Genomic DNA, 27,379 nt, shown 5'->3' with positions numbered 1-27,379 from the left:
CCTCCTGGCTGTCCCCACGCAGGGGCACGAGGGGCGCTGGGTTGTGCCGGAGGCGGTGGCAGCGCTGCGATGGCACGGGCATGAAAGGCAGAGTGAAAGGGAGGCAGACGGGTAAGGACTGGAGCCAGAGAAAGCTGGAGCAAGGTTTTGGGATAGAAACAAGATTCCTTAAAGCCTTTCTTCAAAGATGCATGGCCGTAGTGTTCACTGGAGGCTTTTTTCTCTCTGTTGGGTGTCTGCGAGCTGCAGACTGGGCGAGCGGCAGAGTTTGGAGCCCAGTAGTGCAACCACAGTGCGACCAGTCACCAGCAGCTCTCCAGAAAATAAAAATAAAAATAAAAATAAAAATAAGGCTATTAAGTTTCGGAGTGTGAAAGCCACTCCAAACACAAAAACAAAAAATTATTATCTCCATGAACTGGACAAGGACTCTTTGAGGTTTTGCTGGAGACCTCGTGGAGCTCATGGGCTCCTGCCCCCTCCACAACGAGCGGCACAGCTTAATTGGGAAAAGGGGGCAGACTCGCGTGATGGCACGCCTAAACTGTCTGGCATGGCTTTTTTCTGAAGGACACGGCATTGTTTTTTGGGGGGGGTGTTGATAGGCTTTGCACCACGAAGCAGTTCGTTGTGCCAATATTTGATGATGATGATCGAGCTAATAGGCGCGCTCGCGCGTCCTCTCCTAACGAATTGGCCACGCTGCATAATGCAGCGGTTGGATTTGTGTTAAATTGCAGCTTTGGGAGCCATCACTGTGAGATGTTATCTTCTCCGAACTGGCGTCCTTTATCGCAGGGAAGGGAATTGAATTGGTTTAAGATGGTACACTGTGCGTTTATAGGTGTGCTTAGGAGAGCTCTTAAGCCTCCTCCGACAAGCGGAGGGTGAGAGCTGCGCGGCAGAGGACAGCAGGGCTTTGCTTCCAGGATGAAGGGAAAAGCTCCTTGTCAGCGTAGGGTCGTTTCTAAACACGTCGATAAATCATTGACCAACGAGAGCATCATTTGGCCTCGCTGATGCCACTGTTAATTGTTGAAAGCTGCTAATGACCCTTCCCTCTGTTCTTCTGCTCAAGCCGTACCTTCCACTCGTTCCGGCAAGGGCTTTTGGGGGGAGCAGAAAGGGGTTTCTTTCCCAGCCTTGTATTTTTTTTTTCTGATTTTCTTCCCCTCGAGCTCCTCTAGGTGATGTCTCAAGGCTCCCACCCGATCCATGCCCTCCTTTCCACCTGCCTCCTTGCCACCAGGCTGCTCTGTAACACCCAAGCCCCTCGGTGAGCCGTGGTGGTCCTGGCACCACCTGCATCCTGCCCATCCCACCAAAAACCCTCATGGGGACAAGGGGTGATGGTGCACGGTGGCCTCCAGAAAGGCCAACCATGATCACGTCAAGGGTCTGAAAAGACTGGTGTGGTCAGGATGGGGTGGCCTCTTCCTCCATCACATTTTCCACCAGGGAGAGAAGACAACTGTGCTCTCCAGAGCTGCTTTTTGGCAGGGACCTCACCTCCTTGGGCCCCAAGAAGATGGTGCTGAGGGTGCTGGGGCCACTGCAGCCCCCCCAACCAGCACTGAGCCCAGCGGGGCTTGGGGGACTGGGGCTGTAGGGAAGCACGAGGATGATGCATTCATCAAATAGCTCTCGTTATTCCAGATGCCTTCACCCCCTTCTTTCTGCAGGACGAATACATCACCGGCTGCTGTAAAAACGGTGCTATCAGATTTAAAGGCATTTTCATCGCTGTCAGCTGAGAAGTACAGCAAGCATTAAAGCCTGCGTTCATTTGTGGAACGGCAACGCTCTTTTGTTTGAATCTCAGTGATGATCTGGAGAACCATGAGCCATGAAGAGACAGAGCAAGGACATGAAAACTCAAGCTCCAGGACTGGCACCAAGGGTCAGACCACGCCAGGAGGAGCCTGGACATGCTCAGGTTTGGTGTCTGACCCCACAACTTCAGGGGACATATGGGGAGAGACTCAGCCAGGCATGACCATGGCTAACTCCAGCACATCCTTATCGAAGCCATGATGTGCCAAAGCTTTTCCTTGCATCTTCCTACTCCCAGCAAGTCCCAGAGTCCCCCCAAATGGCATGAGGCCAACTAGTCTGGACCCAACCAGGGGCTACCCTGGACTTTGCACCGGTTTAATGGTGCTGGCCTCAGGGGATTTGGTTTTGGTCCAAAGCTCGTCGAGCCCAAGATCGAGAATCAGCTCCTCAGGTTTTGCCATTGCCAGAGGACTCCTCGGGCTTCAGCATTTAATAATCCAGCCCAACCATGCTGAGGCTGTTCAGCAATTAAATAACATAAATCCAGAAGCTAGATTAATAAACAGTCTAGTCCGTCTAGAGCAGTCTACAGGGTGGAGAGATAAAACTGTAAGATATTTATTACTGGCTCGGGGATGAAGTCATTAATTTAATAACTACCCATTGCTTTCTTCTTGCAGTTGTTAGCAGTCTGGAGGTTACAGAAGATTAGGTGGGAAACTCGCTGCCTCCCCGCCGAGAGGAGCCTTTCCCATGAAAGCCGGAGCCCAGTTCCCATCTGTCACCCCATTACGGCGGAGGTGGTGAATGTATTACCCAAATACAACAAAACCCAAATTTCTGCTGGCCACATGGCAACCCTCCACGGAATTTAATGAGGATGCTGCCCTTTGTGCGCGGGGCCATTTTCAACAGCTGTAGAGATGAAGGCAGAGGACATTCACCGGTGCTTGCTTGTTGCTGATGCCTTTGAGCACCGATGCTCTGCTGCCTCTGGTCCTGCAGCGTTGGGAGTGTCATCAGCTCCCTCCTCTGTGCTTTCTCAGCAGGTTTGCACGTTTTCATGGGAGGGAACATGGGAATTATTTCGGTCCCTGCTGTGATCTGATATTGGGGAGCTTCCAGGACTTAGATATCAGCATCCTCTTTAGAGTGATTACGGATGGAGCCTTCTGATGAGCGTGGTCTCCCGCTGACAGCTCCAATCCATGGCCATGCTGCGGCAGAAGTCGGGCGAGGGGGGTGAGGGAGGGTGCCTGTTTGCGTGTCCTTGGCAGATTTTGTCATCGTTTGACCCGGGGACAGAGAAGAGCTTTCATCCCAACGAAGTGCCGTGGGGAAGCCGGGTGTGATGTGGGAACACATGCTCCGGCCAGCTCCGGCGATGAAGGGACTGAAACACTGCTCATCTCCCTGCACTGACTGTGGAGGTAATCGAATTGCCTAAATAACTTAATCGAATCATTAGCCTGCTTTGGAAAATTAATAAAATACAACCAGGCGTGTTCTGTGGGTGCAGGGTGCAGACCGGCGGCTGTGCGCACACAGCGACGTGGGTGCAGGCACGGCCAGCCCTGCCAGGGCAGCCTCCAGCTGTAGCATCGTGGGGAGGAACGGCTCCAGCAGCACTTGGCACCCGTCCCTGTCCCTCTCCCTGCCACATGGCACGGCAGGGTGCTGCAGGGATCCTGGGCAGCTCTGTCCTGGAGGAGCCACAGGTCCCCAGCATTGCTTACGCTCCTGGCTTAGCCGTTGGCCTTGGAGAAGCCCCTTGCTCCTAAAGCCTTAGAGGGCAGCAGAGCCACACGGAGCCATTCTGAGCAAAGCAGAAACAGGTGGGAGCCCTGAGCCTCTCAAGGAAGGATGAGAAGTTGACAGGAGGGATGGCAGCAACGGGGAAAGGCACCCGTGTGCTCCAAAGCAACAAGGAGCATCTGCAGCCCAGCAGCGAGGGATGCTGAATTTCAAATCGCAGTTTGGTGTGGCTGAGGAATGCAGCAAGCACCGAGCAGCCTTGTTTTCAGGTCACATCCAGGTAATCTGTTTGACTCAAATTATTCTTGATGACTGCCCGGGGCAGAAAGCAAAGCAATGTCCCTGAAATAATGTTCTGGCTTCTCCACAAAGGAGACACTCGCGTGAGGTTTGCGGGCAGCTCGGAGCAGGCAGGTCTGAAACTGGGTCTCCAGGCACTGGAGATGAGAAGCTCTGGGCAGGTGGATGCCTTGGCCAAGATGTTATGCTATGGCTCAGAGACATCAGGCCGTGTTTTAGCATAGACAAAGAGAGATTTTAGTGGTACCTGAAGCAGGAGGGGAAGGGGAAAGAGAGAGAGAAAATGCTTGTGCACCTGGTGGGCTTCTTTAGTGCACAACAGACCCGCAAGACATTTCTGTCATCACCCAAAAAAAGTAACCGAGGCACTTCTGCAGAGTGCTAACCTCAATTTTCCCTTACAACGGGCTAATTTGCAACTGTCAGCATAAGCACCTTTGTCCTGACCATCCTGTACTCCAGTCCACATCCAAGACGGGCAGGGCTGATGCAGAGGCCCTTCCCCGGTATCATGTCATCGCATTACCCTTTCATTTCTCTTATCAACGCCACCAGTCAGTTCCGCTCCTTATTCCCGGCCGTTATCACAATGAGCCAAGAAAGTGCAGAGCTTCAGCCAGGAGGAGAAAAAAAAAAAAAAGAGAGAACAGGTGAAATTCTGATGTTGTCAGCTAAAATAGTTTCCAGCTGAGCTCTGCCCGCAAAGAGGCTGAATCTCAGGGATTTAGTTGCCAAATGTTGCATTTGCTCCCCATCCCTCCTCTCGGCTTCTAGCTCAAAGTGGAGCCCTGACACTGCAAAGTGTTAATAGAATTAGCCCCCTGCTACAAACTGGTCGCTGGGGCTTGTTAGCTCAATTGTTGATGCTAAATTCTTATCAGAGGCACCTAAAAGAGCGCTAATCTAGAAAGGCTGAACTCCCCGCCTGGGTCGGAGAAATTTAATTAAACCCCAAGTAAAACTGGAAAATCGTTTTGAAAAGAGAAGAGATGAATGCAAAATGGTTTTCATCGTTTGACTCTGCATCTTTGCAGTTCAAACCCTCGCCCGTGATTGCACAGAGAGTTTTGCTGGAGCAAAGGCTGAGTGAAAGCCAAGATGAGACTGATGCTCACCCAGTGAAAAGAGAAAAATACTGAGTAAGGATTGCTGGGCACCAGGACCCACAAATGTAAAGGAGCACAATGCCCTTCCAAGTGAAACAGCGATCTCCTTGAGTACGATTGTGTTATGGCTATGGGTTTAGGGATTTGTAACTATTTTCCATTTGCTGTGCAAAAAGACTCGTGCAGCTTTCACACTAGTTGTTAGCAGACACAGCCGGGTATTAGGAACAGCGCAGGCGGTGCAGTAAGACCTTGTGCGGGATATTGTGGGCAGTTCTGGGACCTGTCTTTGGGAAAGGAAAGGATGAATTTACCCTTGAACAGGTGCAGGAAGGACTGGCGGGGTGATTAGCAGAATGGAGAACCTATCTTTGGAGAGGAGATTAAAAGAGCTCGGCTTGTTTAGCCTAGAAAAAACAAAGGTTAAGAGGGGATATGATTACTCCTCATAAATACACGCAGGGTGGGAGGAAGGGGAATGATTTAAGTTAGAGGATAATGCTGGTGGGAGATCAAATAAAGTGCACCTTGGCCAGGAATATATTCCCATTGGGAATGTGAAGATGTTCACATTCCCAGGTGCTTTTGCAGGCACTTTTGGTAACTCTTTCTCATCCCCAGAGCAGGTGGTGCAGGCAGGGGACTGCTCCGTCTGCTGGCTGTTCCCTGCCTTTGACCACGCAGGACTTCATAGCAGCTGCCCTCCTTTCCGCTCCGACATCTCAGCTAAGTGAGATGAATCCAGGTCTTTATGGGGCCTTTTTTTCCAAGTGGCAGCGGTTATGCACAGGGCAATACGGTGGAAATCAAGACAGATGTGCTTCCTCTTTGTGCAGCAATTACTCACAGAGCCCTTCGGTAAGTGAGACAAGAGGAAAGCTTTCGGAGACACGGACACACACATATACCCTCTGCATGGGCAGGAGGATTTAGGTGATCTGCTGCCAATTTTTTTGTAGGAATACTTGTGTAAATGCACATGTGCCTGCGTGTATTTACGTGTATGTGTGTGTGTTCATATGTATAAGCTTCTGACTGAGGTGTAGTGCCAAGGTGACCAGAAAAGGCAACAGAGGTATTGTGCACAATTTAAAAAAAAAAAAAAAAAAAAAAAGGAAATGGTGAAAATATAACCCCATGATTTAATGATCCTCCAAATCTTGATTTACATGAGCCACCCTGTCACCCACGAATTGCTGTGTTGACTTAGCCACCTGCACTGCAAGGCTGCAGGTCAGGCGGAGCTCAGCCTGCTGGCCCCCAGCCGGGCACGAAAATTAATTGTTACTATTTCCTCTTTCAAATGAACAAAACCATCCCATTTTAACTGGCCGTCCCCACCGTGGAATTCAGGAAGTTAATTCACGTTGGCTGGTGCTTTTAGAAATATTTATAAAAGAAATCGGGTTTTAAAAAGGAAGGAGGAAACAGTGGAAAGCAAGGAAATCAATAGAGGGACAGCAAGAAAAAGCTATCAGCTCGCCCTCATGAAAACTGCTTGCTCTCAGCAATTAGGGATCTCAGCTAATGAAGGCTGCAGGCCTGATCCTTGCTGGTGAGCCTTGGAGCTGGGGGGGATGCTGAGGGGCAAGCACTGAGCCCTGCAGCAGTGGCCGTGCTGCTGGGGCCACCTGCCGGTGCTGCTGCCGGAGGCGCTGGGTCCCTGGGGTCCCAACCCAACCCTTCTGTTTTCCTAAATGTGGGGATTTTCGCAATAATCCAAATACTCTGCATAAACGGAGAACTACGTGTTCAAAGAACCCAGAGGGGAAAGAGCTGGCAGGGGAGCGGAACAAGCAGGTGCCAAGGGGAAAGCTGGGGGTGAAGCCACGCGGCAGCAAAACGTGCCCGTGTGGTCACGGCTCTGCCTTACTCTTCTGTTACTCATCCCTCCTACACCGTGATTCGGGCCAGGTACTGCAGACACACTCAGAGCTGCAGAAAATAACCCATCCCTTAGGGGTGCTCATCTTCCTTTAGCCGGTCCCTCCCCAAGGCTCCGTCCCCAAACACATTTGGGGTGCAGGCAACCAGGCAGGGACTCGTGGCGTGTGTCTTTCCCAGTGCTTCTCCTGGCTCACTCCTGTAATTCTCTGCAAACAGGCGGGCTGCATCTCACAAATCCTGGAAGCAAAAGGCTGTTAGGAATCACAAATACACCTGGGAGGTGCAGGTGTGTATTTGAGAATCTCTAAAACACTCCTCGAGCACTTTCTGGTCTTCTTGGGGTCTTGCAAGGAGAGGTGCTGCTGCTGGATCTTTCTCCTTCCCTCAGTAATTACTCATTTTGCTGGGAGGTACAGCAGTGCCCCCCACCACTCCTGCTGCTCTCACATCGCTGCTGACCTACTGATAATGGGAAACTTTTACCCAGCTTTTATTTTAACTATTTTTTTTCAAGCAGCTCTACTGGGAAGGGGAGCAGATGCTGAATGGAAGCCCGGGAATCATACGTGCAAGGAGTTTGTCGGTTCTGTGGTTGCAGATTTCAACCGTGCTGCCATTATGCTCGGGTGCTTTTCTTATTAAACAAGACGAGGCAAGCACAATCAACATGTCCTGTTTTGGTTGAATCAGCAAGGAGGAGTTCAGTGCTCACTCTCCACAAATAATCCCATTCTCCCAGGCAGCTGTCTTCTGCAAAATGAAAGTGCAGACATCTACAGTATTACCCAGTGCCTGTTTGCACAGAGTCTGCTGTTATCATGTTAATGAAGGGAGCAGAGATAATCACCTTAACGCATAAATACGCGGATGCTGATTCACTTTCTCTTATTTGAGTCCAATTTGCCAGGCTATTTCTTTTTTTCCCCTGCTGCAGGCTTGTTGTGTCTGGAAGGACAGCTATTTTTTATTTTTTTCCCCGCCACAAATCATCTTCAGACAAATCAAGAAGCCTCTTGTCTAGATGTGGTTATTCCTTCTCATTTCGCAGCCATACACAGCACCAAGTCCCTGATCTAAGGCTAGTTCAGACAATTTTGTCTGATCTGCAGCCATAGAGGTCAGACCGATCCCACAGCCTCAGCTAACATCGTGTGGGTAACTTATGGATGGAGACACACTTAGAGGATAATTTCTCTTATCCTCAGACCCTGCCAGGTTGGTTACAACCAGAGAAGGAGCCCACATGGTTGGGTATAATCCGAATTATGTGTCTAACGCTCAGGCAGATAATGTCAGGGGACAGGATCTCCCTGCTGCACAAATGGGGAGTCGGATATTGAGGCAGTCTGGCGATAACCCTACATGTTTCCTTCAATCCCCAACCCCAAGAGTCAGGTTAAGAAGCATCTCCCTTATTTACTTCTCAGAGAATTTCTTTTTCATATTAATGGGTGCTGAAAATAATAATAATAAAAATCCTAGTGTGCTGGATGTTCATAGGCTCAAAATGCAGAATATCAATTAGCCCCCAGAGCAATGCTTTTTCCACGTTCCCATATATATATATATATATATATATATTTTTTTTTTTTTTTTTTTTAATTTTTTTTCCAAGCCTGACTAATGATAGCAGAACATCTGGTGTTGGCCATGCTTCACGTGGGAGGCTCAGCTACGGCGCGAGGACTGCGTGTGCCAGCCGGAGGCTGGCATCTCCCCAGCACCGCTCCCACTGCTCCCACACCCCAGGGAGCCCCGATCCCAGTGGGATCTGGGACAAGGCACTGCTGTCACAGCAGGGTGGCAGGGCACGAGGATTGGGAGAACTGGGAGAACTGGGCGAGCTGTGTGCTGAGCTCAAAAAGAAGCTGAGCCCGAAATTAGGGCAGTGTACGGGGTATGGGACTGGGGGGAAGGCAGTCACCATGGGATGGGGACATGGGCACGGGGCTGTATTTAGACTTGGGCCATATTTAGGACAGATCTGTGGGTGCAGGCTGTTGGCACAGCCTCTCTTTAGGCCTGGTCTGCCTTTAGGCCTGGCCGGTGTCATAAAACCATGGAATTATCCCTGCTCTGCTGGCCCCGCTGGCACTGAGCCCCGGTCTGCAGCCCTGCTCCATGCTGGAGGCTCAGCCTGTGCTCAGGCCCAGTTTGTACTTGGGCCTGGTCCGTATTTAACCATGCATGACCGGTAGGCCTCTCTGCGGGCTGGGTTTGAGGTAAGGCCAGGGCTGTAGGGCCCATACATAAGCCCCATATGCAGGCCCTGTTTGTGCATGCCTCATGCATAGACCCCATGTGTCGGCCTCAACCAGGGGTCTCATGTACAGGTCCCATATGTGGGTCCTTACACAGGTCCCATACATGGGTCCCTATATAGATCCCAAATACAGGTCCTATACACAGACCCCATACATGGGTCCCTACACAGATCCCATACACAGACCCCACACACTAGTCCTGTACAGGGGTCCCATACACAGGTCCCATTTGCGGGTCCCTACACAGATCCCATGTGCAGACCCCATACACTGGTCCTATACAGGGGTCCCATCACAGATCCCATACACAGACCCCCTATGTTGGTCCTATACAGGGTCCCACACAGAGGTCCCATATGCAGGTCCCTGCATAGGTCCCATACACAGACCCCATACATTGGTCCTATACACAGGTCCCATACATGGGTCCCTACACAGATCCCATGTGCAGACGCCATACACTGGTCCTATACAGGGGTCCCATCACAGATCCCATACATAGACTCCCTATGTTGGTCCTATACAGGGTCCCACACAGAGGTCCCATATACAGGTCCCATACACAGGCCCCATACATTGGTCCTATACACAGGTCCCGTACATGGGTCCCTACACAGATCCCATGTACAGACCCCATACATTGGTCCTATACACGGGTCCCACATGTGGGTCCCTACACAGATCCCATGTACAAACCCCATACACTGGACCTATACAGGGTCCCATACATGGATCCCATATGCGGGTCCCTACAGAGGTTCCATACACAGACCCCATACAGTGGTCCTATACACAGGTCCCATACATGGGTCCTTACACAGGTCCTATACACAGGTCCCATACATTGGTCCTATACAAGGTCCCGTACACAGGTTCCGTATGCGGGTCCCTACATAGATCCCATACACAGACCCCATACACTGGTCCTATACACAGGTCCCATACGTTGGTCCTATACAGGGGTCCTATACAGGGATCCTATACACAGACCCCATCCCCAGGCCCTATATATGGGTCCTATCCGCAGTCCCCAGTCCTCTCCCACCCCCAGGTCCCATTACAACCCCCCCCTCACCCCACAGTGGTACAGCCCTCCCCCCGCTCCTCTCCCCCATGGCACAGCCCCGCTCCCCCTCCGGCTCTCAGTGGTACGCCCCGCTCCCCCCTCCCCAGCCCGGTGGGACGGGCCGCGCATGCGCAGTGCGCGGCCGGCGCTCAGCTGGGCTCTGTTTACAGCGGCGGGGCCGGGGGGGGGGCAGAGCCTGAGGGGGGGCCCGGCCTCAGCTCGGTTCTCACAGCCTGCGACTGTGGAGGTCGGGGGGGTCGTAATTTGGGTTTGGGGGGTCTTAATTTGGGGCGAGGGGTCGTGATTTGGGTTTGGGGGGTTTTAATTTGGGGTGAGGGGTCGTAATTTGGGATGAGGGGGGCTTAATTTTGGGGTGAGGGGTCGTCATTTGTCGATGGGGGGTCGTTATTTGGGGTGAGGGGTCTTAATTTGGCGATGGGAGGTCGAATGTGGGTTGGGGGGCTTAATTTGGGGTGGGGAGGTCTTAATTAGGGAGGAGGAGGGGTCGTAATTTGGGGTGAGGGGGGCTTAATTTGGGGTGAGAGGTCGTAATTTGGGTTGGGGGGGTCTGGATTTGGGGTGAGGGTTCGTGGTTTGGGGAGGGGGGTCGTAATTTGGGATGAGGGGGGCTTAATTTGGGGGTGAGGGGTCGTAATTTGGGGAGGGGGGTCTTAATCTGGGGAGGAGGAGTCGTAATTTGGAGTGAGGGGTCTTAATTTGGGGGTGGGGGGTATTAATTTGGGGAGGGGGGTCATAATTTGGGATGGGGAGGTCTGGATTTGAGGTGGGGGTGGTCATAATTTGATGTGAGGGTTCATAATTTGGGATGGAGGGTTGTAATTTGGGGGTGGGGGGCCTTATTAAGGGTAGAAGAGTCATAATTTGGGGTTGGGGGGTGCTTAATTTGGGAGGTTCGTAATTTGGTGGAGGGGTTCATAATTTGGGGTGGGGGTGCGTAATCTGAGGTGTGAGGGTCTTAATTTGGAGGGGTTTGTGTCTTGTCGGGGATTCTTAATTTGGGGAGAGGGGTCATAATTTTGGGGGTTTGTAATTTGGTGTGGGGTTAGTTTGGGGGGATTCTTAATTTGGGGGGGGTTGTAATTTGGGGTAAGGGGTTCTTAATCAGGTGGGGGGTTAATTTGGTGGGGGAGTTTCTTAATTTGGGCTGTGGGGTTCTTAATTTGGGAGGTTCTTAACGTGGTGTGGAGTCCTTAATTTGGGTTGGGAAGGTTAATCGGGGTTGGGGGGTTCCTAATGTGGTGGTGGAGAGATTAATTTGGTCGGAGGAGTTCTTAATTTGGGGTGGGAGGGGTGGGATTGAAGGCTGGGGCGGTTGCAGCTCATTTTTAACAGGGGAAAAAAGGTGCTGCCCCTCTGTTGGGGTGAGGGGTTGTGCTGGTGGGCCTTGTGCATTGTTCCGGGGCTGCTGCCGCGCATCTGCTGCTCCCTGCTTCGTACCAAACCCCTTTAATTTCATTGTTCTGGGCCAGGCGTCTGAATGCAGCCACTCATGTCAGCCTTGTTTGTTTGTTTTTAAGGAGGAAGATGGCAACGGGCAACTGAAGGGATGCTTCAGGGCTGGAAGGCTGCTTGATTCCGTACCTGTACCGTGATCTGCTGCCGATCATCACTTCTGCACATGAGCTTCATGCCTGCAGAGAGCTGTGGAATTCAGCGTTCTGCCTGAGGAGTGTGAAAAGTGCATCTGTACAAAGTGTGGATGGAGAAGATCTCGTTTTAAAAGGTTTGTTACAAGTAAATCCTGCTCCAAGCCTGTGTGCTCTCTTCTAATTAGGAGGCAACGAAGGTAAACAAAAACATGGAATTACTCGAGGAGGAATTGAAATGAGTGAGGTCTGTGTTCTGCTCATGAAACACTCATTTTATTGGAAGCCAAGTAGCGTTCAGTAAAAGTAGTTGTTTCAGAAATAACTGGCACCTGTTAGAGCTGGGATATTCCTTGATCCCCTTAGAAAATGTCTGCTACTTGTAGAACGTGGAAGAACGGTTGTTGATCACAAAGCTGAGCTAAAACCAGGTCGGACCAGTTGTCCCAGTGGGGATTGCATACACTGGGAGGAATTTGATTGGCATCCAAAGTGGAACGCTGTTAAAGGCTGTGGATTTACGCTTTAAATCTGAAAACGCCGATTTTAATTGCAAGAAGAGCTTAAGTGGAAAAAAGAAGCAAGTGTAAGAACTAAATGTACAAAAGGTCAAGGGAGTTAACGCCTTCAGGGAAGAGAGTATTTTAATGCAGTGTTAGAGGGAGTGTATTAACGACCAAAGCAGCCCTCAATGAGTATTTGCAGTGTGATTTGTATATAAGAGGGGAAAAAAAATGATTTGGCTGATGAACCCACCTAGGCCTTAAATTTGTGGTGTTTCCACTTTGAAGTAATACAGCACAATAGTTTTTCTGTAGAGAAACTGAAGGATTTATGATAGAGAGGCAAAGGGAGGCTTTTTTTTTTTAAAGTTGTATTAATAGTCTAAAACTGGACTGATATGTTTGAGACAAGAATTTATTAAAATCTGCCTTGAGTTCCCTGTTGAAATATGTGTTATTTTGTGTGTCTCAACAGCAGGTGGTTAGGATGGTGGGTTATTTGAGTAACTGCGAAACTTTCTTAGATTCCTGCAGGTTTTTTTGTTTCCTCTGAAAGCGAAAGTGTACAATTTGCTCTCTGCTGAATGTAACAAATAAGCCCCAACAATTTAGCTGTAGGCAGATCTTCTGATCCCAGGAATGAATTCTAAAGCTGCTGCTTCTGTGGTTATTATTGTGAGCTACGAAAGGCATTGTAAATAAATGCATTTAAAAAAAAAAGTTGTGCTTTCTGAAAAGGGATTTTTTTGTAGGTGGGGCCAGGGGAAAGAAAGCTAGAAGAATTCAGAGTAATAAGTTCTTTTGTGTTCTTCTCCCTGTATATTTTCTTTAAAACCTGCAGATATTGTACTGCATGAAGCACATATTTCCACTTAGTATTCTGCACAGTCAAGGAGGGTGCTCGCTTTTCTTTCCCCCACATCACAAGGTCTGAATTTGTTGCCGGATATGACAGAAAAATCAGAAGTGTTTGTAATTCTGCAATCTGTGTCACTGAAGTGTTTTCAGATTGGGGGCTAGCTCATCTAGGATTTAGGAGGACCTAAAAAAATTCCACTGGCTTCAGTGAAACTTCTCTCTGCAGTTGCTGTCCCTGTTGTTGTCCTTTACTGATGACGATGGTGCCAGCTCTAAAGATAAGCTGTGTGGAAGTGTATTTGCTAAAGGAAGCTTGTGCTTATGTCTAGGCCAGAGGTTTTTTACCTCTATGAACCCCAAATCCTGATGTTTTCTTTGAATGTATAGCTTGAGATTTTCTGGTTCTCCCTGCCTGTCTCTTAATTTCCTCTTGACGCTCTTGGAAATAAAAGCCTACGTGTGGCAAGAGCTCTGGCAGGGAAGCCAGACTTACGTTATTGCTCGGATTTGCAATGAAGAATGACCTATAAGCATAACAGCTAGAGTAATCTGTTATGTAAAAGGGTTCAGTGGAACAGCTGACACACTCGTAACGTGTTGCTGTTGTTTTAAGACAGGCGTTGCACATCTGAATTGTCTATTATGATTTTCTCTGCTAGCATCAGGTACTAGATGCCAGATCTGCCTTTTGTTCTTCATTGTTTGACAGGGTAGGGTGGTGGTGGTTATGTTTTTCTGCTGCTGCTTGTCCTTCATGTACCTAAAGGTTTATCTTAAAGGATTTCATATGCAGCAGCAGAACTTAAAATTCAAATGCATGCTGTATTCCTCACCTTTCCTTTCTCTTCTTTAGTTTTAGCGTTTACAGAAAACTTGAAGATGGGAGGTGCAGTGAGTGCAGGAGAAGACAATGACGAGTTAATTGATAACCTGAAGGAGGCACAATATATCCGGACAGAACTGGTAGAGCAGGCGTTCCGTGCCATTGATCGAGCAGACTACTACCTGGAAGAGTTCAAAGACAATGCTTACAAGGACTTGGCGTGGAAGCATGGAAATATTCATCTTTCAGCACCCTGCATTTACTCTGAGGTGATGGAAGCTTTGGATCTGCAACCCGGGCTGTCGTTTTTGAATCTTGGCAGTGGCACTGGCTATCTGAGTTCTATGGTTGGACTCATCTTGGGTAAATACCTTTTCAATCACCTTAACTACTGTCATTAGTTTTAAAAAATGAAGAAAGTTTTGAATTTAGGAGGGAAGCATTCCTCAATTAATGAAACAAAATGTTAGTAAACAGTGCATTAATCCAGCTGGCCAATTTATCAGGACTCTTGCAGCCTTCTTTCTGGAACTGGATGGTGTCCAGATTTTTGTGGCAAGTTGGAGCAGGCAGCAGTGAAATTACACGGGTGGCTTTAGTAGATTCCCACAGGACTGGGCGCAGACTTGGGTTTGTTGCCAGTTAATTGAGATCCAGTTTTGGTTCTTATCAATGTATAGGTGGGAGTAGCTTGTGGAAGAGCAGTTAGTGCATCAGAACTGGCTTTATGACTGCAGGTACGAAGCATCAAAGTACAGCTTTTTAATTGCAGTTTGCCCTGAAGTATTTTTGAAGTGATCAAGTCAGTCCTGAATAAAAAGCATGGGTGTTGAATAACATCTATTTTTTCCAATTTATTTTTGTTATTAATTGAGGTACAATTTATGGTCACTCTTCCTGTTTTCTTGGATGTGGATATTTTTAGTATATCAACAAGGAGGTATAAAATAACATATTTCTGAGGGATTTTCTAAAACATGCAGGCTATTCTACACGTGCAAGTTTTTTCTGGGTGGTCAGTTTTACAGCAATGGTATTTCTTCACTCTTGGTGTTTTCTTCCTACAGAGGAATTTCCTGCCTGGTTAAGGCCGAATGATTCAAACTTGATGGTGCAAAACACCTTTATTTGCTGACAGGAGCTGTGAGTGTAGGGTTCCACTTCCTATTGTAGTAGTAAGACATCTAGCCCTACACAAGCACTGAATTACACTCAAAGAGTAATCTGATATAAGAAGTAACCAAAGCCGTGTTCGATTCTGCTGGATTTTGTGTTGTTGCCCATTAGCATTACCTGTTACCTATTTTCTCTAATTTTTCAGGTCCTTTTGGTGTTAACCATGGTGTGGAGCTCCATTCCGATGTGATTGAATATGCAAAGCAGAAATTGGACTTCTTCATCAAAACAAGTGACAGCTTTGACAAGTAAGAATGTTCAATGCCTGTTCAGTTTCATTTTGTGTGCTTGGCTGTAGTTGTGGCAGTTCTTGCTCCCATGTGGCAGCTCTGGATTCAGGGTAATCTGAGGATTCTGGCTCCTTAGGCTTGCTGAGCTTCAGTGTGTGACCTTCTAAGCTGATGTGTGTTTGGGGGGTGGTGGTGGTGGTCAGAAACTGCTGTGGTGTTTTCAACAGCAGTTCTGATGATGCAGAGCTCAGAACAAGCTGAAAACAGTTGCTTATTTTAAAATGCAATTGCAGGTAACAGCTTGAAACAACAAATGACAATAATAGTTACGCTTGTAATCTGAGAGCGTGCATGGTTATTGAGAAGAATATGAACTGATTTCTGTGGTGACCTAATGTGTTTTATCTGAGAAGAAGAAAAATGGTATTTTAAAACAGGAAGGTATTTTTATAATGATTAAGTTAGTACTGAAGCTGCTTGGGATTTGATTTATGTTCTTTCTTACAACATCCATTTTGCTGCTGTCAAAAGTAATAACTTTCTAGCAAGATAACCACTGCCAAAAGCAACCTCAGCAATGAAAGTTGTAGCTGTCATATTTTTGGATCTGTCTTACAGTTTGTTCAGACATGGAAGTAAAATATCTCTGGCTACCTGAAAGTCATCTTGTTGTGGGAGGAAGAAAATTAGTCTTTAAATGCTGGAATTTAAACTACTCCATTTTGAAATTGCTGGTACTGCAGTGCTGGGAAGCTGCTGATGAAAGGGCTGCATTTTCCTGATGCTGGCAACCGGCTGAAATTTTTTCTGCATGGAAGGTGCTTGCACATTGATGACCCCACCTCCCCAGAGAGCCACATTGCTATTATTTGAACAGGTGTTTTTAAGGGAGGCTTTTCTTTTCTCTCCAGACAAGTAAAAGCAAAAGTCAGCTGAATTCAGAAATCAACATGACTGGAAAATTGGCATTGCTGAGAGAAGTGGCTGCTGAGTTATTACGCTGCTAAAACACCTCGTGTAGGAACTGTTAGCCAGCTGCTAGGGAAGTCTAGCATGCTTGGCAAAAGCAAAAAGCTTCAGGAAGTATTTAGGAATAAGTAGGTGTTATACTGAGGTGCCTCGCAAGATACTGGTAGACAAATGGATATGATGTACAGCTTCAATCAAGGTCAGCCCTTGAATGTAGGGCTTAAAGCTTATGTAGATTAGAGTGTGTAAAAAAAAAAAAAAAAGTGTCATAAAATTACTCATTTTGCTTCCAAACTAAATCAGAAATTCAATGGACAAAAATTCCTTTTTATGAAGGATGAAATCAAGCTGCTTTTGAAGCTAATGGCAAAACTCCCATTGGCTTCAGCATGTATATTTCTGAAGCATCAAGCTTCCCCAGAACATCTGAAAACCATATAAAAGGTTTTGAAAATGCCAAACAACTGGTACAGTAGTCCTTGAGACTTCTACATTTAGAATTGCAGGCCAAATGTTTATCTTTAGATATTAGAACTGAGTCAGCATTAGCTAACTAAAAGTAGCTACTTCTAAAGTTAGATGCAAATCAGGTGTGCAGTCGTGCATCAATACCCTTTGGAAATTTTTATGTATGAGTTCTCACCTCAAGGTTTTTGTGGTTTCAGGATTTCCAGCTGGGGTCTGTTCTGGCAATCTCTAGAATACAAGGGCTTGGGAGGAGAAATGCCATGAAACATCTTGAGTATTTTTTTTTCATTGTCAGTTTTTTCAGAATCAAAGTAATTCAGTTGATAAATTGTAATATTCCTGTATGATACACATCTTCTTAATTTTCAGATTTGAATTTTGTGAGCCATCATTTGTTACCGGCAATTGCTTAGAGATTTCCCCGGACTGTACTCAGTATGACCGCGTTTACTGTGGTGCTGGAGTACAGAAGGAACACGAAGACTACATGAAGAACCTGTTGAAAGTTGGAGGAATTCTTGTCATGCCTCTGGAAGAGAAGGTTGAGTGCCTTTCTACTCATGTTTTTCTTCCAGTTACTTTTAATTCTGATCTCAGAGTAGTCAATAGCTCTTCCATCAGTTTGCACTTCTTACCAACAGCGATTTGACAAATTGAAGAAAGCCTAAAGTACACCAGCCTTCACTCAGAGTGGTAGCTGAACTCTGCACACTTCCTAACATTTAAGTTCTACCATAATATTCATCACTGTACCAGACTTCCATGTGTGCTGGTCTTTTGTTGTTAATGCAGACTTACTTCAATGCTACAGGAAAATGTAAGAAGGTTTTGTTCAAGTCATATAGTCAAATGTTTTACCTATGACAAAGTACAGAATTGCTATTAGAAGGTTTTACATCCAAACTGTCTCATGAAAGAGTTTGCAAGTCATCCCAAAAGTCATCCTTATTTACAAGTATCAATGGATTTGGTTTCAGTAAGAAGTGGGTAACTGCCCTGTGTGCAAACTCAAGATGGTAATTCAGGTGATTGTTTCGCTGTAAAGATGTCTTGTTTTAATGGACTTGAATGGCCAATATCTGATCTTTCAGTTGCCTTTCTAGAGCTAAGATTAGCAGAATGCAGTTTCTTCCTAGTAATATGCTGTGCAAGATTTGAGCTGTAACAGAAATATAGTGAGCTGCAGGCTTCTCTCAAGAGGGATTGTTCGTTAGTGATTGATGCTTTTTCTCAGTAGTCAGGCAGAGCTGTTTTGGTTCAGAACTGGGGGAGAACTGGGAAAGCTGGGCAACCCAAATTGCTGGTGTACATATTCTGTGCATGTTCATATTCAATGGAACAAGCTACCTGGGACTAATCCCACCAGGAGTTCTGAATTTTCTGGAGGGAAAAAAAGTAAGAAACTGGAAGGTAAAGAGGGATCACTATTACAGTTTCTAGTACTTTCACCACATGTCCAGGCAGAGGAGTTGCTTGTACTTTTTTTGTGTTTAAAAATCTTACTAGTTCACACACAGTAAAATAACATCCTTGTTTTGTTTTAGTTAACTAAGATAACCCGTACTGGTCCTTCTGCCTGGGAAACCAAGAAGATTCTTGCTGTTTCTTTTGCTCCCTTGATTCAGCCCAACCACGCGGATTCAGGAAAATCAAGGCTTGTTCACTTGCGTGAGTACAAATGTTCTTGGCTATGGGGGAGATTTTGTCTGCTCTTTGTTCATAAGATGCATCTTGCTTCCTTGTTCTTAACATCGCTACCAATCCTTTCCATAAAAATTACTCCATCTGCTTCCTTCTTTGAACAGTCTTGAAGACTCCTGTGCTGGATCCCAGTCTGTCTTGGAGTCTATCTGCTGCTAGAATCAGAATTGCATAATTAAAATTCTAAATACAAATGATCTGTTGTGAAATTGTACCTAAGCTTCATGGGATGTTTGGTCATTGTTTTTGCATGTTCAGACATCTCTTTAAATCTGGAATCATGTACTGTCACAGTTCTCAGGCTCTGCACCATGGTGATGGAAAATACATGGGCAGTACCTGTGAACAAACATCCTCTACCCAAAGGCTCTCAGCAGTTAAGAATAAGCCCAAACCCGGAACACCTGAGAGAAGTAAATTGTGCAATTTCTGGTTCGTTTGTTTGAAATGCAGTCATGCAATGGCCTCAATCTTCAGATTAAGACTTTGTTGTAGAGAGGCCTCTTAAGAGTGAACAAAGACAAAGATACTCATGAAGAGATTAGTTAGGCTTTATTCTTATTCTGGAAAGGTGTCTGTGTGTGACAAAAAGCACCTCAGTAAGCAGTCCATACAGTACCATAAAGTCCACTAAGAATGTGTTTGAGCATACTTTTTATGATGTCTTTGTAGAGAGACCTGCATTTATTACATGCTGGTTTTTTCCTCATTCTTTCATCCAGATCACAGGAATGCTTGCTTTTCAGTTGAATTTTTTTTTTTTTTTTTTTTTTTTTTTTTTTTAGCATATAGATGTATACGCTAGTATATTCCTTTTCTCTTTATGCTCCATGCGTTATGTGTTTATATACTGGCAGCAAATAAGTGCAGAAGACAGTAGTCTTCCAAGCCGTTAATGTGGAAAGTATTTTTTTAATAAATAACTTTTGCTTCTGAAGTTATTTTTACCAATAGATTTCCAGCCAGTCTTCACCCCATAAGTCTGGAGCAGTCTTTGAAGAGCATAAATAGTACTCGTTTGTAAAAAGAACAACTTGGCAAAGCTGAAAAAACTTCACAATAGGAAAGTCATTGTGTGGAAGAGTTAAATAGACTTCACTTCTAGTTATCTACAATAGGAAAATATATTGGTTATTAACTAGTCACAGTATCAGTCCCTAAATCTACATTCTTATAATCTTTAAGATGTGTATATTAAAATAATTGTGAGGATTTGACATCAAAACACACAACTCTTCTTTCATCCCATTCTTTCTCTCCAGTTAATGAGAGAAATGCATAATTAAATTTTGTTTGGAAAGTTACAATACAGTTTATCGGAGTTGACAGGAGTTGAATAGAGCTGTTTTCGAAATCACAGCAGGGAATTCAAGTGGCCTGATTTAATCTGAGCAAATGCAGCTTTTCCTGTGAGTGCTCTTGAGGGGAATTTCTCTGTATCTGTTCATGGTTTTCATTTTGTTTTAGCCCCAGTGGCTGTTCGCAGCCTCCAGGATCTGGCTCGCATAGCCATCCGAGGAACCATTAAAAAAATTATACATCAAGAAACAATGAGCAAAAATGGAAACGGGCTGAAGAACCCCCCAAGATTTAAACGAAGACGTGTGCGTCGCCGTCGCATGGAAACTATTGTTTTCTTGGACAAAGAGGTCTTCGCTAGTCGGATCTCCAACCCATCGGATGATAACAACTGCGAGGAGCTCGAGGATGAGAGACGAGAAGAGGAGGAAACCAAACCCTCTGAACTAAAGCCAGATCCCCCTGTAAACTTTCTGAGGGAAAAGGTCTTGAGTTTGCCTTTGCCTGATCCCTTGAAATATTACCTGCTTTATTACAGGGAAAAGTAAATTGTTCTAGAAAGTGGGGAGTAGGCAGAAAATAAAGTACTACTTAGGGCTTGACAAACGTATACCACTTGCTTGCCTGCTAATGTGACCACCCAAGGCAGTAGGCTAGCTGGGGAATGTGGCTGCTGTATACTTAAACATTATAGCTTTTTTTTTTTTTAAAGTTTCCTCTTTCTTCTTGGTTGTGTGCTATAGTTTGATCTTACAGCAGGGATTCCTTAGGAAGCAAGTTGGTGAAATGCTTGGCTGCTTACGGAAAGGAGGATTTAATTCCCTGAAACTAACTGCAGAGAGATGTTCTAAAATCTCACGGCTGCTCTACCGAATTGCAGTTTTTAAATATTCTTACGTTCTTAAGCAGTTCCCTGAAGACCTTTGCTGTCTGTGCACTCTACCGCTCAACCTGCCATGTATTTACCGTGGCGTGTGTTTAATGGAGGGTGAAGATTGTTAGTAAAAAGCTGACCCAGCAAATCTTTTTCTTCCAGAAACGTGTAAAAGCACAACTTTTATGGATAAGAAAGAAAAGAATATTTGGTGTTACTCTTGAGGCATCCAGGTTTTGAATGCAGAAGGAAAGCATCAGCTCCCCTCTGGTTGGTCTCAGATTTGCTTTTAAACATCATATCCGTTTTCAGTAAAAGGTAGAAATGATTTACAGAATATTGGTTTGCTTAATGGGAAACACCTCTTTTAGTGAATTACAGTTCAATGAGTTGTGAAGCTTTCTTTTAAAGCAGTGGAGTCAGGTGAAGAGTTGTGAAGCTGATTAGCTTTGACAGGATGCTCATGTAGTCAGGGTTGTGACTGTAGTCTCTGGAAATCTTTACAGAGTAATTCTGAATGGGGACGAGGGTAGAGAGGAGATGCGTAGGAGAGTTTGTGACTACTGACAGTGAAAGCAGAATCTGTAGATTTTGCAGTAAGCGTGAGAACTTGCAGCTGCTGGGCTGAACAGAGTGGAGTGCAGGGCTCCAGCCTGGGCAGAGTGGCTTGTGCCCTGGGAAATCAGCCAAGTGTAGTTTTGTGGAGGGTGTATGGAAACTGCCTAAAAAGCCAAATTGATGCAGTTCGTAGATAGCAAGGTGGCTAGAATACAGCTCGTGCACATCTAATCCACATACAGTAGGTAGAAAGAGGTGGATTGTCTCAGTTTATTTTATTCCTGCAGCAATGAAATAGATGCTTTACCAGACTTGCATAGAAGGACTTTACAGTCTGCAGTTTTGTGGGTGTGGACTTCTTTTTATTCCCCGTTCTTCCTGTAATGCTGATGGAAGGAGATACTGTGTTTTGGAAGGGGAAGTTGACTTGGTTCAGCCTGTTGGAGAAATCAACCTAAATCAGCATAGGCTGCAAAGAAACCTTTAAGTTTGCATTGATGAGTAGTACTCCTAAATCTGGGAGTAATAAAAAAACAAACCAAACCCTCAGTAGATAACAAAGCTGTTTAAGAAAAGGGTTGGCCCATCAAAGCACTGAAGGTGGTATCACTTTGATACCTGTTTTGAAGCTGTCTCCTCAGTTTCTGAGGAGGAATGAATGAAGACTGTCTTGCCAAAAATATGCTGGGTGTTCAGTTAATGGTACTGAGTTGCACAACTTGTTTGATAGTGTTTCAAAGTTCTATGCAGCTTTGAAAATGTACAGATAACTCTTATACATCTAAGCCCAAGCTGGAGAACTCTTCCTTGCTTAATAGACTTTTTTTTTTTTTTTTTGTCTTCGAGAATATTAACTGATCAGAGTCATGTGGCTGGTGGCCACGTGATATGAAAGAGTTGTAGGCTGTATTTTGCCTCTAGTTTCCTAAGTCTTCACCTCTGTAATAAATGGTACCCCAAGCTATCCTGCTCCCTCAGGTTTTTGTTTGTGCATTTGGAATGGGGCAGTTACGTGGCCACTGTGCTGATGGTTTCCTGGAAGCTTGCAAGTACCCATCTTTGTAAATCTGGCAACCACAATGAGTTTTTTTTCTACAGATGAAAATCCTGAATATGGTGATAAATGGAGGTGTAACAGAATCTATATAGAGTTCCTTTGTGCTTCCCCAAAGGCTATCATCTCTGCAGGTGTTAGGCATTTCTGTTTAATAGCTATCCTACCAGGTAGGCACCTTTCTGTATTGTGGCACACTTTACATGTCTCCACGTAGTAAGTACAGGGGGCTTACTTCTGGCCAGCAGGTTATCCTTTGGTTTATCAATTGCAGAACTTCTCATGGAGGTCGTAAAGAAGTCACTTTAAAAAGAGATGTGTAAAGTACTGGTCATGGTAGTAAACCTTGCTAAGATTGTGTTAAAGCTGACAGTTTGAGGGAGAATCTTTTGTTTAGCCCTCTTTGATTTTTTTTTTTTTTTTACCACACCCCATCCCCTAATTTTAAAAGATATTTTTCAGATTTTTCACCAGATTTGCCTTTTTATTACATTTGCTAGATTTTTGTAGTCTTCTATAAAATGCATAAAATACTGCTATTTTTCCTGGATACGGATAAGTAAATATATATACAGGAAATGTGTGTTCTAGCTTGTCAGGTTGTCCCCTTGTCCAAAAAAAAACCACCCCACAACCCACAGATCCAAACAAACCCATAGTAGAATTTTTTCTGTGTAATAAAATTGTGAAGTAGTATTGCTTACAGTGTATAAATGAAGGGGAACCATAAATGCATTTTTCCCTGTGCACAAGCATTTGCACTGTAGTTTTGTATGCATTTTTAGCAGAGTAATTGTAGCATAACTGTTTTTGTATAGCCTGTAAGCTCTCTAGGAATTTTATCTGCTTTGACTGTTTCTTTTTGTTTTAAGTAGTTTTCACTTCAATTGTATCTGACTCCTTTTAGGTTTGATAGTTCAGTAAACGTGCAAAGAGAAATGAACTTCAAACTGCTTTAATAATTAGTGTGTAAGCTGAAAAATCTGTGTATAGAAACGAGTTAAATTGGCCTGAGGCATGCAAAAGTGTTACACAATTTAAAAACTTTCATTAATAAGTGTTTCTGTATCAATAAATTCAGTAAAGACTTTTTAGCCTTCTTAACATGGCTTTGCATCGTGTTGTGATTAGAATACTTTGTAGATAAGTGCTGATTTCCATAATTGAAGGTTAAGACACTAGAACAGTAGAAAAAGCACTTAATGATATGGTGCAGGTGCATAGTTTTAGATGAACTCCTCGGAATATAATCAAAAGAAACCTGCCCATCTGATGATTTCCAAATCCTTATGTAATGGAGTTGTGCAAGATGTGTTTTGGAGTTAGTGTACGCAGCACTGAACTTGATTTTAATAGAACACTTAAAGAGAGCTCGCTTACCCGGCTGATAGGCTTGTAGACAACAGAGACATCAAGAGGTCATCAAGTCTGTTCCTCTGCTTTGAGACAAGATCACCTAAAGCAAGCACGATGGTACCTTCTTTAATGCATTCTGAGCTACTGCCGCTTCTGCAATTCCCTTTTCGTCTACTGTGCTGTTTCTGTTTAATTAATGCAGATTTTAGGAGCTAGTTTGAAAGCTTCCTTCTGATAATATTGAGAACAATGCTTCAGCTGTAATAGAAAGCTGTTCATAATAGCAAATCCAGCTGTTGCCAATTAAATGTCTGCTCACCTTTATTCCATGTGATAGTTCTTTGTAGACTGTTTCTTCCTGTTGTCTGTCTGTATGATAGATGTCCTTCTACAAGCCATAAAACAAGCCCAGTACAGTGTTAATGCATTCCTTCACATGACAGTGCTGGAAGAAAAAAAAAATAATCCTTTCCTGCTTTGGAAAGCTGTGGATGTGTCACATCAAGTAGATTAACTTTGTCAAGACAGGTAATGTTTATGTTCACTTCCTAGTGAAATGCACTTCCTAGTGAAACTTCCTAGGAACTCTTTGGGGCTAGTACTCCTGTGAAATCAAGCAAAAACAATCAAACAAGTAAAACCTCTGTTCTTCCAGTGTGGAAAAAGCCTTTCTAGCACAGGTTGCAAATGCTGAACCATGGGACACAAGCATTAACTTTTGTTCCTGTCACTTAAGAGTTAATTCTTGGCTCTTGTTCAGACCTGCAAACTTTTTTTTTAAACAATTTGTCATGTTGTTGGAAAATAAAATGAATTAATGCACATGTAAGGGAACTATGATTGCCAGTGTTTTGTAACATCTCACCAACATCCCATTTGTTATGAAGGGAAGGTAAGGTAGAAAAGGAATGCTTCAAGTGAAGACTGCTCCTAAGTAGATTTAGGTTGCAGAACTTGCCTTTATGCACTCAAATTATTCCCTGTTGTATGGCTCTTATTAAATCTTGACTGCTAATTATCCATATCCCACAAAATAATAAGTAAATACCCGCCAATCCTTCCAGCAGCTACAGTCAACTATACCACCAGGCCCTCAAGTAACATTGCAAAGACAAGTGCGTATAGAAACATGACTGATGCATAACCCAATTCTCCTCTTAGCAATATAAATAAACCTGGAAGGGAATTAATTTTTTTTTTTTTTTGCAGATGGTTGGTTTAGAGCTCGTAGTTTATGCAGTCAGACATAACTGGATTCAAAAAGTCTTGTATTAGTGGAGCATCCACCTGTGCGACAGAAGATGGTGAATTTCATAAATGGTAAGACATGGTTAGAGGAGAGTGGTTTTGCTTATTTTCCTAGAAATACTTCCAGAACAGCTCCTAAGTAGTTATCCTGTCCTGATGGAGTTCATGTTTCACAAACAGATGGTCTGGGGACCAGAGTGGAAGACAAAACGACTTAATTCTCGCAGATTTTTGGTGACATAACCTGCGTCACCTTTTTTAATTCAGGAGGGAGCTGCACTTAACCTCTCAAATCAGGAATTAAAAGCTGTCACTTACCTGGAGCACTCAGGGTGTTATTTAAAGGCTGCAGCAGATGCTGCTGCTTTCACGACCTGCCTTGGTAAGAAGGGGCTGGGTGGCCACTAGAGGACACTGTGCTCAAAAGCATGAGTTGCTTCTCGGGGGAATTGGGGGAGTTCAACAATTTCCCTGGTTTTCGAAGTGGTGCAAGCAACCAGCAGATTGCTTGAGCATCAGAGGCAAGAAACCTGCGTAATGTCCTTTGCTGGCTAGAAGAAAATAGCTTTTACTGTGTATTAAATGACTCCTGCTTAAATTTCTAAGTGCTCGAGGATGATGCATCAGCTATTGTATAATGGCAATTTGTCCAATGTGTCAGCAGAAACTAAATACCTACAAGTTCTCTGGGTGAGGAGGAGACCAATAATCTTATTACCGTATCCTGGAAGATGCTTTCTAAGCCTTGATTTACAGGGTCATTGAGAGAGGGAGACTGGCAAAAATAACCACCTGAAAAGAAACTACAGAAAACAACGCTTGGACCACAGATACTCAAGTGACAAAATATCTGAGGGGAAAAGAGATCGGGGAGGTGATGTCGCTCTGGTTAAGTACCGTTTTGTCATGTTAATTGTTTTGCAGTTCACGCCATAAAGCAGACTTGCAGGTTCATAGAAAACTTTGGGTTGGTCCTGCAGGTAATATGAAATGATGCCAGGTTTGGACTTCCTGAGGTAGCTTTATATCCTAACGAGCCTTAATGTTCCACATTTCTGTTAAAACCACACATTTAGGAACTTGTATAGTTATAACCGAAAACTTAAAGACAAGACATTGGCACTCTTAAGCTTCTTTATAATGGTAGAAATGATTAATTAAACTGGGAACAGGTCTTCCTTTTTGCACCCCAATTTTCTTATCCTTCAACAGGATAAACAGAAGCCTGTATCTCCTGCAGGAGTTACTGCAATTCAAACGTGGTTGTTTTCATTGTTTCTTTCCCTCTTCACCCCTCAATTGCCCTTGGTTTTTCCAAAGCCCTAACATTTTTCTAAATTACATCTTTGTAGTATGAAACTACATTAGCTAAAAAGTCTTCGAAATTAATCAGACTTTACTCCGTATAACATGACAGAAAGCGTACAGCCAGTTTTTTTTTTTTTCTCTTTATTTGCAGGTTATTTATCTTTGTTAGTGGTCTCCCTTTTAAAATCCCTTATCTGGAGCGCTCCAAGGTCCCACAAATTGTGGGAGATGTATTTTACCAGATGTTATACGTACGTGCAATAACTATCCTAAAAGTCGTCTCGTCTGCTGCATTTGACAGAGGCTATTAGATAAGATGCCATCCTCAGTCTGAAGTGTGTGCTAAGGCAAAAATTTTGCCCTAAAAGCATGATCCCTGGCTATCCAATTCCTGGCAGTTTTTTGTCATTGTCCACAAAGGTGCATTCTGTATGTTTTCAGATAAATGGCTAAGGAGTTAGCCTGCTGTTAAAAAAAAAACACAAGAAACAAGGCAAAAATAAATCAAAATTAAGACTTAAGGTTTCAACACCACAATTAAAGAGGGGTGGGAACAGTCTGATCTTCAATGATGTACATAATGGCAGGGAGGGTGGGCGGTTGGACTGTCAAACTGCCTTAATTTAATTGCAAACACATGCTGATGAGTCCCCTCCTCCTGGACCTCAGGGCTGGGAAACTTTTTTTTGTCAGCTCCCTGCAGTTCAGAATTGAGGAAAATCCACTCGGGCAAACACCATGCTGATCAAACCTTCAGCTCTCCTAGGCTTTTTGTGCTTTCTCCTCTTGCTTAGTTTCTCCTGTTCCTGCCCCAGTCGCTGCCTGTGCTTCAGGACTACGGTGAGATGCATGCATCTGATGCTGGAAACCATCCCCGACATCCCACCCCAGACAAACATTCTGTGAGTAGCTGTTTCGTTTTACTGCCTTTCTTACCTGCTTGGTCTCTAGGAAGGAGAAAGAAAAAGCTTGCTGGTTAAAGGCATGCTTTTTCTCCTTTCTGGTGCAGTTGTCTGTGCTGCAAACTGTTTCAAGGCTTTTAGAGCATAGAAAAGAAACTGCTTCTTTTGGCATCAGTTAATCGTTAACAGGACAATCAAGGGAGTTGAAAAATGCAGAAGAAGAATGGCATGAAATCCCTGGAAGATGGTTTTGGGGAATCAAAGGTCACAAATATTAAGCTGTGCTTATAG

The 27,379-nt window shown here is 44.7% G+C and overlaps 3 protein-coding genes and 1 long non-coding RNA gene across 5 annotated transcripts in view; all 4 read left to right on the top strand.

Moving 5' to 3' along the window:
* MYT1 (myelin transcription factor 1) overlaps positions 1-2,999 on the top strand; it is a 63,889-nt gene extending 60,890 nt beyond the window's left edge. Inside the window, exons 24-25 of the mRNA XM_068700562.1 lie at positions 1,683-1,936; positions 2,457-2,999. The gene's annotated coding sequence lies outside the window, so the exon portion shown is untranslated. The remainder of the gene's footprint in view (positions 1-1,682; positions 1,937-2,456) is intronic.
* Positions 3,000-5,436: 2,437 nt separating this feature from the next.
* Positions 5,437-7,653, top strand: LOC137865600 (uncharacterized). Its single transcript, XR_011102012.1, has 3 exons — positions 5,437-5,795; positions 7,041-7,110; positions 7,342-7,653. It is a non-coding gene; the product is annotated as an uncharacterized lncRNA (long non-coding RNA).
* Positions 7,654-10,261: 2,608 nt separating this feature from the next.
* Positions 10,262-23,378, top strand: PCMTD2 (protein-L-isoaspartate (D-aspartate) O-methyltransferase domain containing 2). Its single transcript, XM_068700138.1, has 7 exons — positions 10,262-10,401; positions 11,693-11,898; positions 13,976-14,308; positions 15,267-15,369; positions 17,158-17,329; positions 18,333-18,456; positions 19,957-23,378. The coding sequence occupies exons 3-7, from the start codon at positions 14,002-14,004 to the stop codon at positions 20,334-20,336; spliced, it is 1,086 nt and encodes a 361-aa protein (XP_068556239.1). The 5' UTR covers positions 10,262-10,401; positions 11,693-11,898; positions 13,976-14,001; the 3' UTR covers positions 20,337-23,378.
* A 3,424-nt stretch (positions 23,379-26,802) lies between these two features.
* The window catches only part of LOC137865252 (peroxidasin homolog), a 42,758-nt gene continuing 42,181 nt past the window's right edge, over positions 26,803-27,379 (top strand). The window contains exon 1 of one of the 2 annotated variants that reach the window (XM_068700137.1): positions 26,803-27,088. In XM_068700137.1, coding sequence (XP_068556238.1) covers positions 26,925-27,088 — 164 coding nt within the window. In that variant the 5' untranslated portion in view covers positions 26,803-26,924. The remainder of the gene's footprint in view (positions 27,089-27,379) is intronic. The other variant, XM_068700136.1, reaches the window with a different exon arrangement.

Source organism: Anas acuta, chromosome 16 (genome assembly GCF_963932015.1).
Source record: "Anas acuta chromosome 16, bAnaAcu1.1, whole genome shotgun sequence".
In the NCBI taxonomy this organism is placed as follows: Eukaryota; Metazoa; Chordata; class Aves; order Anseriformes; family Anatidae; genus Anas; species Anas acuta.
The sequence above is the reverse complement of the archived record's forward strand: the minus strand, read 5'-3'. Positions and strand labels throughout refer to the sequence as shown.